This window comes from Salvelinus sp. IW2-2015, linkage group LG15 (assembly GCF_002910315.2).
Source record: "Salvelinus sp. IW2-2015 linkage group LG15, ASM291031v2, whole genome shotgun sequence".
In the NCBI taxonomy this organism is placed as follows: domain Eukaryota; kingdom Metazoa; phylum Chordata; class Actinopteri; order Salmoniformes; family Salmonidae; genus Salvelinus; species Salvelinus sp. IW2-2015.
The window spans coordinates 15221121-15234763 of record NC_036855.1 but is presented as its reverse complement, the minus strand read 5'-3'; the positions used below and the strand labels follow the sequence as shown (position 1 = coordinate 15234763).

The window sequence follows — 13643 nt, the reverse complement described above, 5'->3', positions numbered from 1 at the left end:
TGAGTTGGGGTGTTGGTAGGTTTGGGTGTTAGTATCTTTGGGTGTTGGTAAGTTTAGGTGTTGGTGAGCTTGGGTGTTGTTGAGTTTGGATGTTGGTGTGTTGGTGAGTTGGGATGTTGGTAGGTTTGGGTGTTGGTGGGTTTAGGTGTTGATGAGTTTGGGTGTTGGTGAGTGTAGGTGTTGGTGTTGGTGAGTGTAGGTGTTTGGGTGTTGGTGAGTTTGGGTGTTGGTAAGTTTGGGTGTTGGTGAGTTTAGGTGTTGAGCAATGTTTATGCCCTGGGGACCTGTAGACCTGGAACATTCCTAACTCAAATTGAGAATGGGAGCATAGATATGAAGCAAACAGGGGATCCGAGTGGATTACACACAGCATGTTTGAGCAAAAACCTCCTCTCTAGGGAGATATGCCACAGTGATTGAGTGTAGGGATCTCTAACCTGTTCTTCCACAAGACCATTCACTTCCCTAAAGACGACAGCACATAGTACACATTGCATGACATTTCTTTCTCCAATAAACTTCCAATAAGCAATGATGTTGTTTTTCCCCATGTTTTGACCSTCTGTTTGGTGATATAAATGACAAACTTCCTTGCTCACTCGATATGTATGCACAGACATGGCTCAACACTCATGAAAAAACACAATCAGCAAAACTATTGCTTAATGAAAATACGATGGTTTCTGGATATGGATACAAACAAAATGAACATGCTGGGCTGTACTTTGAATAACGGTTGTCTTGTTTTTTGTTCTGCTTGGTAAGGCAGTGTTTGCTGACGCAGAGATATAAATGAGGCATGCAGAGTTCTCACTGTTTTGAAAATGAATACCTTAGGAGTGATGAAGAGACATCTCCAGTAACTGACACTCATATCTATGCGAAGGGGACACTGGGTATTTCAAAACTACTGGCACATATTTGTTGCGACATCGCTACCTGTATAGCAACTGTCCCTTTGGGTTTATCAAAACGTAAATACATATCCATTCAAACAGTGCTCATATATTTTACAAAAATATTTTACAATTCATAGTTGACTACAAAAATATTGCCAGTGTCACACCCTGGCCTTAGTATTCTTTGTTTTCTTTATTATTTTAGTTAGGTCAGGGTGTGACATGGGGTATGTTTGTGTTTTTGTCTTGTCTTGGGTGGTTGTAGTGTCTAGGGGGATTTTGTTAGAGTGTATGGGTMTGTGTTGAGTGAATGTTTCTAGGGAAGTCTATGGTTGAGTGAATGTGTCTAGCTATGTCTATGGTTGCCTGAGTGGTTCTCAATCAGAAACAGATGTTTTTCATTTGTCTCTGATTGGGAGCCATATTTAAGGTGGCCATAGGCATCATGTATTTGTGGGTAATTGTCTATGTTGCATGTGTGCACTAGTTCGTTATTAGCTTCACGTTTGTTGTTTTGTTTTCCTCCTTATAATAAAGAAGATGTATTTTGCACACGCTGCGCCTTGGTCATCTCTCTCTCCTGTCGACGATCGTGACAGCCAGTGCTGGTCCATTGTCAAGATAATTATGAATTACACCTTTTCAGTCTTTTAAAGACTGTTTTTTCAACTTATGTGCAGTGATTTTCAGGTCTCTAGGAATAGATCATTAGAAGGAGAGGAAATGTAGACTCTGCCAAAAAATAAGGAAAGAAGGGCTCTTGATGCTGATATTCCCCCTCAGGTCAAAGGACAATGAACGACAAATGCCTGTGATCTCCATTCATACACACACAGAAAATATCAATGTCTCCCTCTGACCCTACCTAATCACGTCTGTGCTGCATTACTGTTGTGCTATGGGGTTTTAGCAACTCTGGCCCTTAATGAGGTTTATGTGTTATGTTTTGTCCCCCCTCCTCCTACTCAGCTGTACAACACACTGAGTAAGAGGGAGAGTTATTTATGATGGCTGGGCTTTAGCTACATCAAACCTTCTGCACTCCTACACCAAGCTAATTATCCTCTCCCCACACATGAATCATTGCACTGCACCACCTAAAGAAAAAGAGATTAATTTCTCTCTCTTTGAGCGCATAATTCAACATTAACCTCCTTCATTAGTGTAAATTGGAGTGTGTGTGTTGGTCGGRAGGAATGAATGCCCTTGATGTCGATAATCCGGTTTTCACACAGGGTTTGGCTGCTGTTTTCATCCACTGGGCTTAACAATATTGTTCTAATGTTGTAGTACAATAGTTTTTGTCTGACCATGTGACCTGAGCTGACTTTTTCCGGTCAGGGAGGGAATAATGTAGGAYGTAAAGATCATCAATACACACACTTCCGTTAGGACAACTGACACCTCTTTTCCCTGAAATTTGAACTGGTCACAAGGTAAATATCAATCAACAACATCCCCTCTGGACATCGTAAGATGCTCGATTCACAAGGGTATACCTTGCAAAGGTAATTCCAAAGCTATGTGGTTAGACAGGTTCGATTTCATAGGTTTGATTGATTTCGGTGGTTCTGTCAATATGTGTAGTCTACATAATGTCACATTACAGGTGTCATATTTGTTTTGAACACCATTCATGTAGGTTACTCTCAACATTGGGTTTCTTTTGGAAAAGCCTATATGTCTGACTACTAATATCACACTGTCCAAGGTCATACAGTAAGTATTACATGACTCAAGAGTGTCTCTTTACTTCTGACCAAAGCACAGCCAGTCTCAACACTCCAACTCCATTATAACATTTCATTTCTTATCTCTGATAAAACAATACGTCTGGGTCCCAGTCCCCACACTGGTCCGGAGTTATTAAGCATATGTCTCATTTTCCATTTCAGTTCACTGATACTATAAGAAGTGCACACAAAAGCACTATTTTCACTTCTATTCTAAAAGTCTAATGAGGGGATCAAATATAACTGACACTCAGAGAAGACAAAGAGAGCGTGGCCCTCTGTGCATGATGGGGAGAACAATGCAAGGGGAATGTGCCGTGGCTGCAGAGGTAGGAACACTGAATGCAGATTGGCCTGTAATGAGGGATTAAGGTGGTATTATGGGCCTTTATTAAGATGTTTCTGATCCTCATTAGACAATCTCATATCAGCACATTGATTCCCGCTCGCTCGCTCTACTCTCTCTCCCTCTCTCTCTCTCTACTGCACTGCTGTACAGCATGTACAATATAGAAGTTAAATGAAAAACTTTGTCCTTTTCTTGTGGAATGTAGTGTGTGGCAGCTAGTGTGAGTGTGTTTGTGTTTGTGTGTGTGAGACCACTGATGCATTACTGTGCTGCTCTGTTATTGTTTTCATAATGAGAAATGGGCAAAGGAAATGTACAGTCTGGAAAAGATAGAAGACATCAAGTGACCGAAGTCAATATTTAGACTGCATGGCAACTTTGAATAGGAGTCAATCAAATATTGCTGATGTTAGCATCAACAGCATTTGGTTGACTCCTATTCAAAGTTGCCAAATAATATATTCCAATATTTATAGAAGTCAGCACAAGTTTACAACATGACACTACAGACACAATGTTTAAAATTACAATTAGTAATTTTACAACTTTCTCTGAACCATGGTTCCTGACAAAAATATGACTCCAAAATCTATGAAAAATCTACAATATGATTCAAAGAATGGATCCACAGTTCCAATGTTATATGAGGGAAGGTGGATCAGCTGTCTCTTGGTGAGAGGAGATCTGTATCTGCAGGTATACTAGAACAGAAGATTAAGACAATGGAAAAGCCATTCTGTGAGCAGGCCCTGATAACTTTTTCATTGTTAAACTTGATAGGTATCCCTTGAGCTTTCAGATCCTTTTCATTCCCACGCCTGACCACCCTGTACTCCTGTTGCAACATGCAGCTGCCAGTTTCACCAAGGCTCTCTCTCTATGTGGCAGCTCTATAAAATGTGTCTGGAGCAATCGGAGAGAGAGGCAGGTCTGAACACAGTCCTGTTTGGGATTCAGAGTGGAGACGTTTGGGTCCACAGCAACAGGCTATGTGTAGGTGGTATTCTCAGACATGGCTGAACTTTGCAAAGGGGTAAATCCATTTGAATTCAATCACTTTTTGACAGCACCTCTTTTGATTAGAACAAATCCTTCCATACATATTTGCCCACTGTAGAAGTGCTCAGAATGTGATTTTTGGACCTGTATGCCAAAATGTTCAAGAGATAAAAGGTGCTCAAAGTTGTCCTATTTTGCATACCCCACCATGCCATGAGATATCCATGTCTTCATCACTGGAAAAGATCAACGGTTGAGATTGATATAATTTAATCGTTTTCAAACAGGGTTGTCAAACTATTCTATAATTTCTGGAAGAAAACATATATACACTAAACAAAAATATAAAACGCAACAATTTCAAAGATTCTACTGAGTTACAGTTCATATAAGGAAATCAGTCAATTGAAATACAATCATTCGGCCCTAATCTATGGATTTCACGTAACTGGGAATACAGCCTGATCAACTCTATGTGAAGTAGATGTGTCACGCTACATGAGGAAAGTATTCCTTATTTTATTATTTTATACAGGGTATTTTATTCCACCCTGTATTCAAGAGAATGTTGTCTCAACTGAGGGTGGGCATAACACAAAAACCTTTGATAATGTAAGTAGGGTCTAAGCTGCAACATATGTGAAAATGAAAAAATCGGAGTTTACAAATTTTTTGATTATTGACGTTAAAGGTAAAAGAAATATTAAAAAATAAATAAATACATATATATATATATATACGGTACCTGATAATCCATCCACCTGACAAGCTGCCTCCAACGTTGTTTTAGCAGTTCGTCCAACCGGCCTCACAGCTCACAACACAAACACAAAAACCTGAGATGATATGAAATAGGGTCGAAGCTACAACATTTGCGAATATGAAAAAATCTGAGTTTACCCATTTTTAGGTAATTGACGTTAAAGATTTAGTTTGAAAACACTGTTTGTAGGCTATTAAATTATATCCAACTCAAACGTTTATCTTTTCCAGTGATGAAGACATGGATGTCTCATGGTATGGTTAAGGGTATACAAAATGGATCAACTTTGAGCACCTTTATCTCCTGAATGTTTTGCCATTCAGGTCCAAAAAGTGACTTTCTGACCACTTCTTCCATGGGCAAACATGTATGGAAAGTTTTGTTTTAAACAAATGGGATGCTTTCAAAAAGTTATTGAATTCAAATGGATTTACCAAAGGGTCATTCTCAATAGTAGAGATGAGGAAGCCTGGTCCCCCAGATCATTAGTGTCTACTGTACATAATTAGCTCTGGTATAGACGCTTCAGAGTTTATAATCAAATAGTGACATCATTGGGAGACTTTTTCAAATCAAATCAAATTGTATTGGTCACATACACATGGTTAGCAGATGTTGTTGCGAGTGTAGCGAAATGCTTATGCTTCTAGATCACAACAAAACCTAATACACACAATCTAGTAAAGGAATGGGATGAGAATATATACAGTAAGTATAAAATATATGGATGAGCAGTGACAGAGCGACTAAGATGCAATAGGTAGTAAAGAATAGATAGTGAAGGATACAGTATATACATATGAGATGAGTAATGCGAGATATGTAAACATTATTAAAGTGGCATGATTAAAGTGACTGGTGTTCCGTTTATTAAAGTGGCCAATGATATCAAGTCTGTAGGTAGGCAGCCGCCTCTCTGTTCTAGTGGTGGCTGTTAGATGGCCTTGAGATAGAATCTGTTTTTCAGTCTCTCTGTCCCAGCTCTGATGCACCTGTACTGACCTCGCCTTCTGGATGGAAGCGGGGTGAACAGGTAGTGGCTCGGGTGGTTATTGTCCTTGATGATCTTTTTGGCCTTCCTGTGACATCGGGTGTTGTAGGTGTCCTAGAGGGCAGGTAGTTTGCCCCCGGTGATGTGTTGTGCAGACCGCACCACCCTCTGGAGAGCCCTGCGGTTGTGGGCGGTGCAGTTGCCTGTAAAAGATAGTGAGGGTTTTAGGTGACAAGCCAAATTTTTTCAGCCTCCTGAGGTTGAAGAGGTGCTATTGTGCCTTCTTCACCACGCTGTCTGTGTGCGTGGACCATTTCACTTTGTCAGTGATATGTACACAGAGGAACTTAAAACTTTCCACCTTCACTGCTGTCCCGTCGATGTGGATAGGGGGGTGCTCCCTTTGCTGTTTCCTGAAGTCCATTATCATCTCTTTTGTTTTGCTGACATTGAGTGAGAGGTTATTTTCCTGACACCACACTCCGAGGGCCTTCACCTCCTCCCTGTAGGCTGTCTCGTTGTTGTTGGTAATCAAGCCTACCACTGTAGTGTCGTCTGCAAACTTGATAATTGAGTTGGAGGCATGCTTGGCCACGCAGTCATGGGTGAACAGGGAGTACAGGAGAGGGCTGAGAACGCACCCTTGTGGGGCCCAAGTGTTGAGGATCAGCGAAGAGGAGATGTTGTTTCCTACCTTCACCACCTGTTGGCGGCCCGTCAGGAAGTCCAGGACCCAGTTGCACAGGGCGGGGTCGAGACCTAGGGTCTCAAGCTCAATGATGAGATTGGAGGGTACTATGGTGTTGAATGCTAAGCTGTAGTCAAAGAACAGCATTTTTAATCTTACAGCGATGAAAGAACCATAGAATAATTTAATAAGATTTATATGGAAAGAACAGTGTTTACTGTGCACAGATGTCCTAGATTATGGAACCCACTATTGTCAAGATTCTCAGAATCTCTCTACCTTAGCCATCTCGCTTTCAGCTGTGAGAGGGAACCATGAAATGCAACGATACCAAATAGGAGCAGAGTTGCATGAAACTTCCATCTGCTCTTTGCCAGAGTGTGACTCACTGTCAGAGAGTTTGCCCACCCACAGATAAAGCACTGTAATTCACTGGAGAACACTTCTGTGCTGCAGCATCATTGAATGAGAGCTAGTAAACATCTTAAACATGAGTGAACACAGGAACATAACAGTTATCAAACACCTCAGATAATGTTATGTGTATTTACTCTGGGTAAACAGCCTCGTTGGCCTATGGTGAGGCATCACATTGTAGATGTAAAAGCCAATAATTGAGTTGAATCAGATGTATTTCATATTTTATTGTGAATCAAGCAGGCACACTTGATGCACTTACATAGCCCTATAATGACACCTTCTGGTTAAAAGTGTGTGTGTATGTGTATGTGTGTGTGTGTGTGTGTGTGTGTGTGGTGTGTTGTGTTGTGTGTGTGTGTGTGTGTGTGTGTGTGTGTGTGTGTGTGTGTGTGTGTGTGTGTGTGTGTGTGTGTGTGTGTGTGTGTGTGTGTGTGACAAACAGACAGACAAGTATATTTTGTAAATCATCACAGTTGATATACCTTACTTACTAATACTGTAAGGAGGTACATAGAGGATACATTACACACACACTGTTTTGTATGTGGCTGTGAGTCAGAACAGTTTCAGTATATTACACACAAACAAATTACAGTGTTTTTTTTATGGTGGAATAAAGGCCTCGGGATTCTAAACAAAAATCACTCCTGCATTCAGAATGTTCAAACTAAAACATGTTGAGCTTATCACAAGCTCTCAAAATCCAAGGCTTATACTCACTCTAACCCACTATAGTAACTCCACACCTTGAAACCACCCCAAAATAGCTCACTAAACTAAAGGGTTTGCCTATGTTAATAGCCTTATTATTACCATAACTACCACTACTACATTTGTAGTAGGGGGCGCTACAAGTACAATGCAAGCAGCATGTGTTTTCTCGGTTACAAAAACTGTTGTCAAGCGTTACTAAGGAAGTGGAAAGTTTGCTTAGCGTTCGGAGCTAACCAGCTAAGCTAAAGATAGCTAGCTAGCTACCTCAATAACGATGTATTCTCACAACCCTGCAATGGACGAAACGTGATTTTGCTCTCCCCCAGGTATCTAACGATAATCATTTGATTAAATGAAGCGTCATGTCTAATGCATTTGTCTTTCCCAGACTGCCAGGTTCCTAGCTAACTAGCGTTCTGCTGTCATAGATTAGCTAGCACACAGCTAACATTAGTTACGTTTCTCAAGCTAGATTGGACGCATAGTAAGCATTAGCTAGCTATCTCTGCTAGCAGAACCCATAACTAGGAGCATAACATGTTAACGATGACGTAGCTATCTAGTTAGCTAGCCTTAAAAGTGATCAGCTAACGTTAGCTTAGCTAGCTAGTAAATGTAGCACCCAGTTAACGTTAGCTAGCTGCCAACAGAGCTGCCACTTTCAGGCAGTAATTTAGCTAGCTAGCTAGCTACCTACCGATAATGAGTCAACCATATGTGCAGTTTACTAGCTAACGTTAGCTAACTAGTTAGTTAATCAAATTAATCGTGCCTAATGATGTAATACCTATCTTAACGTTATACCTTGTGTGAGATCAGTAACAGGGCAACATATTTTAAGGAATAGAATTGAGCAATCAAAGATAATTATACATATTATCAATCAATTCTCAATAATAGTAGCTAAAGTAATTGTTTTCTAGATGATCTCCTTCTAAGCAAATGGAGTCCCCATGCACCTAGAAGGTGCAGCCTGCTATGAGGATGACTGAGAATGGGGAGGACAGCAGCCCCTCTCAGCCCGTTGGTGGAGTGTTACCTGGTGGAGTTCCTGGTGGGAAGGATCCAGGAGGAGTAAGTGGTGACAATAGGCCGGTGAACCCCACTACAGAGGACAACAAAACCACAAAGCTCCTCAACAACACCATGAAATTCCCTCAGGATGTACGAGACCAAAGCAGCAAGACCAGTCCCTACCAGCCCCGACCACCCCTGCTGCCAAAGCCCCCTGCACTGTCAAAGGGAGGGAACAGTGATTCGGTGGAGGAGAAGGTGAGAAGCATGAGACTGAAGAACAGCCAGGAGAGTCTGACCGACCCAGCTGAGACCGGTTCCTCCACAGAATCTCTTAAGGAGGACTCAACAGTTACAGGTGTGTTCACCTTGAGCGGTGCTGCCACCTTGAGGAACGGACAGGGCTCTGTCGTTGGACCCCAATCGGCTCCATCAGGGTCCCCCGTCTTCAGAGCCAGGGGCCAGAGCCTTTCAGAGTATGAGCGGGGGCCCCACGACCACCACAGTGACCCTGCAGAGCAGCGAGTGAGGTCCTCCAAGGTACGCCTCTCTCCCTTACAGCCCTCGGGTCCATTTCCTGCTCTGGAGCAGAGCTTGGCTTCCGCATCCTTAAGGACGGCTAATCGGATTGACAGGGATTGCGTGGATTATGGCATTGTGCCGGGGAGAGCTGGGCCGGAGAGGCTGCAACTGCACAGGAACCTGAGCGACAGCCGGCTTCTGGATAACATGGTGTCGGACAACATCTCTGTCAACTCCATGAAGTCCACCTTCAGCGTGTTGAACCCCATCAGACCCAGGGATGTCAGGAACAGGTATTTTCACAATACTCTCATTCAGGATATCCTCTCCAGATTACTGACCAGATACCTACTGCAGGAGCCTTCTCTACCTGTATTGGATCATTGACTCTGGTATCAGAGTGCTATTAGAAGTCTTCATGGCTTTGATGCTGTATTAGATTAACATTCTGTATCTAAATACAGTGTATATAGTATCCTTTGAATGTTTGATGCACCTCTAAAATGAAGATAGCCAGGCTTCGGTGATATTCCATTGCATTGATAACGTAATGCACTTCCTGTGATGTGGCACATGACATCCCATGATAAGAATTGATGTGGGCCTTGAGTTAAATATGCCTGTATTCTGCATGAAATACAGACCGGTATTTGAGCTATTGTAACCTACTGTGAACAGTCTCACAGTCTCCATGAGCTTTGAATCGTAACCAAGAAGACTATGCTGCAGGCTAAGGCTAATTATTACCATGGCACATCTGCAGTTAGAGCATTAGCATTGATGTGTGCTCTCGCAACACTGGTGTCAGCTATACTTTAATGAAGGCCTCAGAGGCTTATGCTATGTAAGTGCTCATTCAGATAGAGGAAAGTGTCAAGTGAATCAGCATAGCTTTTGCCACCATTCAGGGAGCAAAGATGGGTCTCAGTACGCTACACACATCATGCCTCAGCAAGGAGCTGTTAAAGGAATCGGGGGATTTATCTGAAATGTTTCAGTGCGATATCAGCTATGGAAGAAGCCTAGCCTATGTTTTGAAATGTGATTCAGCGCCAATAATATGCAGCCTTCTTTAAATTGTGTGTGTGTGCATGGTACTGACATTTTATAATGTAGTCTACCAGACATTTTAAATGGTTTTGGTTCAAAGTAGCCAATAATATTTCCAATCAGGAAAAAACTATATCTATACCTCCCGTTATTAGCCTAAGTGTTCATTTCCTCATTGTGTTCCAGGAGTTTTCTGGAGGGCAGTGTGATGGGTAGTGGTGCCCTGCTGGGGGCTGAGGAGCTGGACCGCTACTTCCCAGAGAGGAGAGTTGGCATCTACATAGCCACATGGAACATGCAGGGAGAAAAGGTGGGGCCGCTCCTACTGTTTACCATTAGGCCTAGAGCATGAACGTATGTTTCTACACATTCTACACTCACTCTTTGATAACGTGTGTCCTGGTATTCTGTTATGAAGGAAAATGACCGCTTCCATATGCTTTTCAGGGACTTCCAAACAACCTAGACGATCTGTTGCTCCCGACGGACTCTGAATTTGCTCAAGACTTTTACATCATCGGAGTCCAGGAGGGATGTCCAGACCGGTATGAGATGACTGTGTATGAGTGCATAATAAAATGATATCAATGAAGTCTTCAGTACTCTATGCTGATGTGTGTCTGTGTCACAGGAGGGAATGGGAGATCCGTCTTCAAGAGACTCTGGGGCCGTACTACGTCATGCTCTACGCAGCCTCCCACGGGGTTCTCTACCTCACTGTGTTTGTCAGGAGGGACCTCATTTGGTTCTGCTCAGGTCTGTCCCAAATGGCTCACGACATTTTCAGAGGAAAATGAATCAGTCCTTTACCATCAACAAATCTCAGAATGTTGTCCCTTATTGAAATGTTGTAAGAGAGGCAATGTTATAAGGTGATCTCTGGCTACCTACTGAATATTTTGTGTACAGTACATTATGTGATTTGGTCCCTCTCTGTACCCTGTAATTATCGGATCTCCTAACAGAAGTGGAGCATGCCACGGTCACAACACGCATCATGTCTCAGATCAAAACCAAAGGAGCTGTGGGGATCGGCTTCACCTTCTTTGGCACTTCCTTCCTCTTCATCACCTCCCATTTTACCTGTGAGTGACACGTCTGTTGTTCAGGAAGTGATGTCAATACATGATGTGAATGTAAACAGGAAGTGGAAAGCCTTTGGATACAGTCTCACTACTAACTAGGGGTGTATTCATTATGCCAATGTTTAGTCTGTTGCTAAACGTTTTGCAACAGAACCCGTTTACTCCAAATGGAAAATGTTTTGCAACTAAAACAAGTTTTTATTGGACAAATTCTGGTAGGTCCCTCCCAGTTTCATTCTGTTTGCTCTGTTTACTTCTGTTTGGTTTTTAAAATATAAACGGTTTCCATTGCAAGACGTAATGAATACACCCTAGGTCATTTAATGTCCTTGTTTTCTAGCTGGAGATTCCAAAGTGTACGAGAGGATTCTGGACTACAACAAAATCATTGAAGCACTTGCTCTTCCTAATGGTCTTCCAGACACCAACCCTTACCGCTCCACATCCTGTAAGTACTCCTCAAGACAATAGTTGTTCATTGCAGTATTGCTGTTACATCTAGAAGAGCATGCTTATTGTGTGATGAGAAATGATGGTATTTCCTTCATGCAACAAGTACTGAATAAAAACACCAGTGTAAATGTACTTATCATTTCTGTTTCATATCTTTCAGCGGATGTGACAACACGGTTTGATGAGGTTTTCTGGTTTGGGGACTTTAACTTCCGTCTGAGTAAAGATCGTGTGGGGGTAGAGGCCATTCTAAACCAGAACCCGGGTGTGGACATGGGGCCTCTGCTCCACCATGACCAACTCTCCAAGGAAATGAAGGATGGTATGTCTACATGGAACAAAACAATATTAACACGAAGAACCAGACAGGTTTAGGCAAATATTACATGTATTATATTGTGAATGATATCTCAAAATGTATTGTTACCACGCTCACTGTGACAGATATTTCAAAATATAATACAAATGTATTATGCTCTGTTCTAGGTTCCATCTTTAAAGGCTTCCAGGAAGCACCAATTCAGTTCTTCCCCACCTACAAATATGATGTCGGCTGTGACATGTACGACACCACCTCCAAGCAGAGAACTCCCTCATACACAGTATGTGTCAGCATCAGTCATACCCTGTGCCATTCGTTCAAGCAAGCCTCTTTTTTTAAATATAATATACATTTATATTTTACTGTTCCTCTGTGTGCTATAGGACAGAATACTGTTCAGGAACAGGCAGGTGGATGACATCAAAGTGATAAAGTACACCAGCTGTTCAACGATAAAGACGTCAGACCACCGGCCTGTCATCGCCATGTTCCAGGTCAAACTGCGTCCCGGGAGAGACAAGTAAGTCCCACCCCTTCCTCTCAGCTGTTCCAGCAGCAAGCTTTTTTACACCTCTCATGTACACTGTAGTACAAATAGTAGTAGTAATAGGTGTCCAAAAGTGCAGTCAATGAAAATCTGAGTTTATCTAGAACAGTTTGTTAATCCTGACTTTTATTTGTTGTTCTCTGTCTGGTGTGTTTCCCAGTATTCCTCTGGGAGCAGGCCAGTTTGACAGGAGTCTGTACCTGGAGGGCATCAGGAGGAGGATCACCAGAGAGCTGAAGAAGAGAGAAGCCATGAAGAACCAGGGCAGCAGCACCATCTGCTCAATCTCCTGAACCTGGACCGGACTTGACTGGACCAGATTCCCTCCAGAATCACTCTAACACAGTCATGAGGGACAAAAGGGAACCAGTCTTTTGTTGCCACTTCCAGCCCAGTCGGTGTGTGGGTCATGGAAGTCACGGAAACTGATCTGTGAGCACCCCCTACTGAGAGCTGTTGGAACTGTCACTCATGGTTTATGGGGGGCTGATGTTGTAGCTGTGGGGCTGTTCTTGAGGGCAGGGACCTTGAATTAATGACAGATACCAGCCTGCAGACTCAGCAGTTAACTGGTCTATTTATACAGCCCTTCCACAAACAAGACTGAGCTGAGGAACGTGCCATTGAAGATGACCTTTTAGTCAGTCAGTCACATCTCCATCTGTGCGCTGGATGGCTGAAGCGAATGCTTTATGTAAACTGTACTTTAAAATTGTTTTTCTAATTGTTTTATTTAACAAGCCAGGTTGATATGGGCTATGTAATGTCACCTTTTTTTACTTGGTGTAACAGTATTCAAAGGCCTTGTAAATGCATTTTCATCAAACAGCTCTTACAGATGTTTAATAGTATACATCCCTTTCGGTTGATATACCAAAGCTCAATTCACTCCAAAACTTTTGTGTTTTTTGTGGATTTACTCAAAGAAAAAACGAACCAATGTGATTTCACAGAAATTGACTTATTATTCGTATCAACTTTATAGGAAATGTCAGTTCTTTTGGTGTTGCTTGATGCAAATGCATTCCCTGCAAGTACGGTACTTATTGAAATAACTTAATACATGGTCTTTTCTGGCATTACCAGATGTATGA

At 42.2% G+C, this 13643-nt stretch overlaps 2 protein-coding genes across 2 annotated transcripts in view; one reads left to right on the top strand and one right to left on the bottom strand.

Annotated features, from left to right (window-relative positions):
* The window catches only part of LOC139028854 (uncharacterized), a 43386-nt gene extending 36817 nt beyond the window's left edge, over nt 1–6569 (bottom strand). The window contains exon 1 of the mRNA XM_070447342.1: nt 6429–6569. Coding sequence (XP_070303443.1) covers nt 6429–6569 — 141 coding nt within the window. The remainder of the gene's footprint in view (nt 1–6428) is intronic.
* A 1064-nt stretch (nt 6570–7633) lies between these two features.
* Nucleotides 7634–13261, top strand: LOC111974852 (phosphatidylinositol polyphosphate 5-phosphatase type IV-like). Its single transcript, XM_024002897.2, has 11 exons — nt 7634–7882; nt 8480–9385; nt 10329–10452; nt 10590–10687; nt 10774–10898; nt 11108–11227; nt 11568–11675; nt 11841–12002; nt 12167–12282; nt 12386–12522; nt 12710–13261. The coding sequence occupies exons 2-11, from the start codon at nt 8535–8537 to the stop codon at nt 12840–12842; spliced, it is 1974 nt and encodes a 657-aa protein (XP_023858665.1). The 5' UTR covers nt 7634–7882; nt 8480–8534; the 3' UTR covers nt 12843–13261.
* The last annotated feature ends 382 nt before the right edge of the window (nt 13262–13643 follow it).

Bases quoted from the DNA above. Each gene is read 5' to 3' on its own strand.
- LOC111974852 (XM_024002897.2), top strand. From the start codon at position 8,535: ATGAGGATGACTGAGAATGGGGAGGACAGCAGCCCCTCTCAGCCCGTT. The intron at 9,386-10,328 runs GTATTTTCACAA...ATTGTGTTCCAG, and splicing joins CCCAGGGATGTCAGGAACAG to GAGTTTTCTGGAGGGCAGTG. The intron at 10,899-11,107 runs GTCTGTCCCAAA...ATCTCCTAACAG, and splicing joins CCTCATTTGGTTCTGCTCAG to AAGTGGAGCATGCCACGGTC.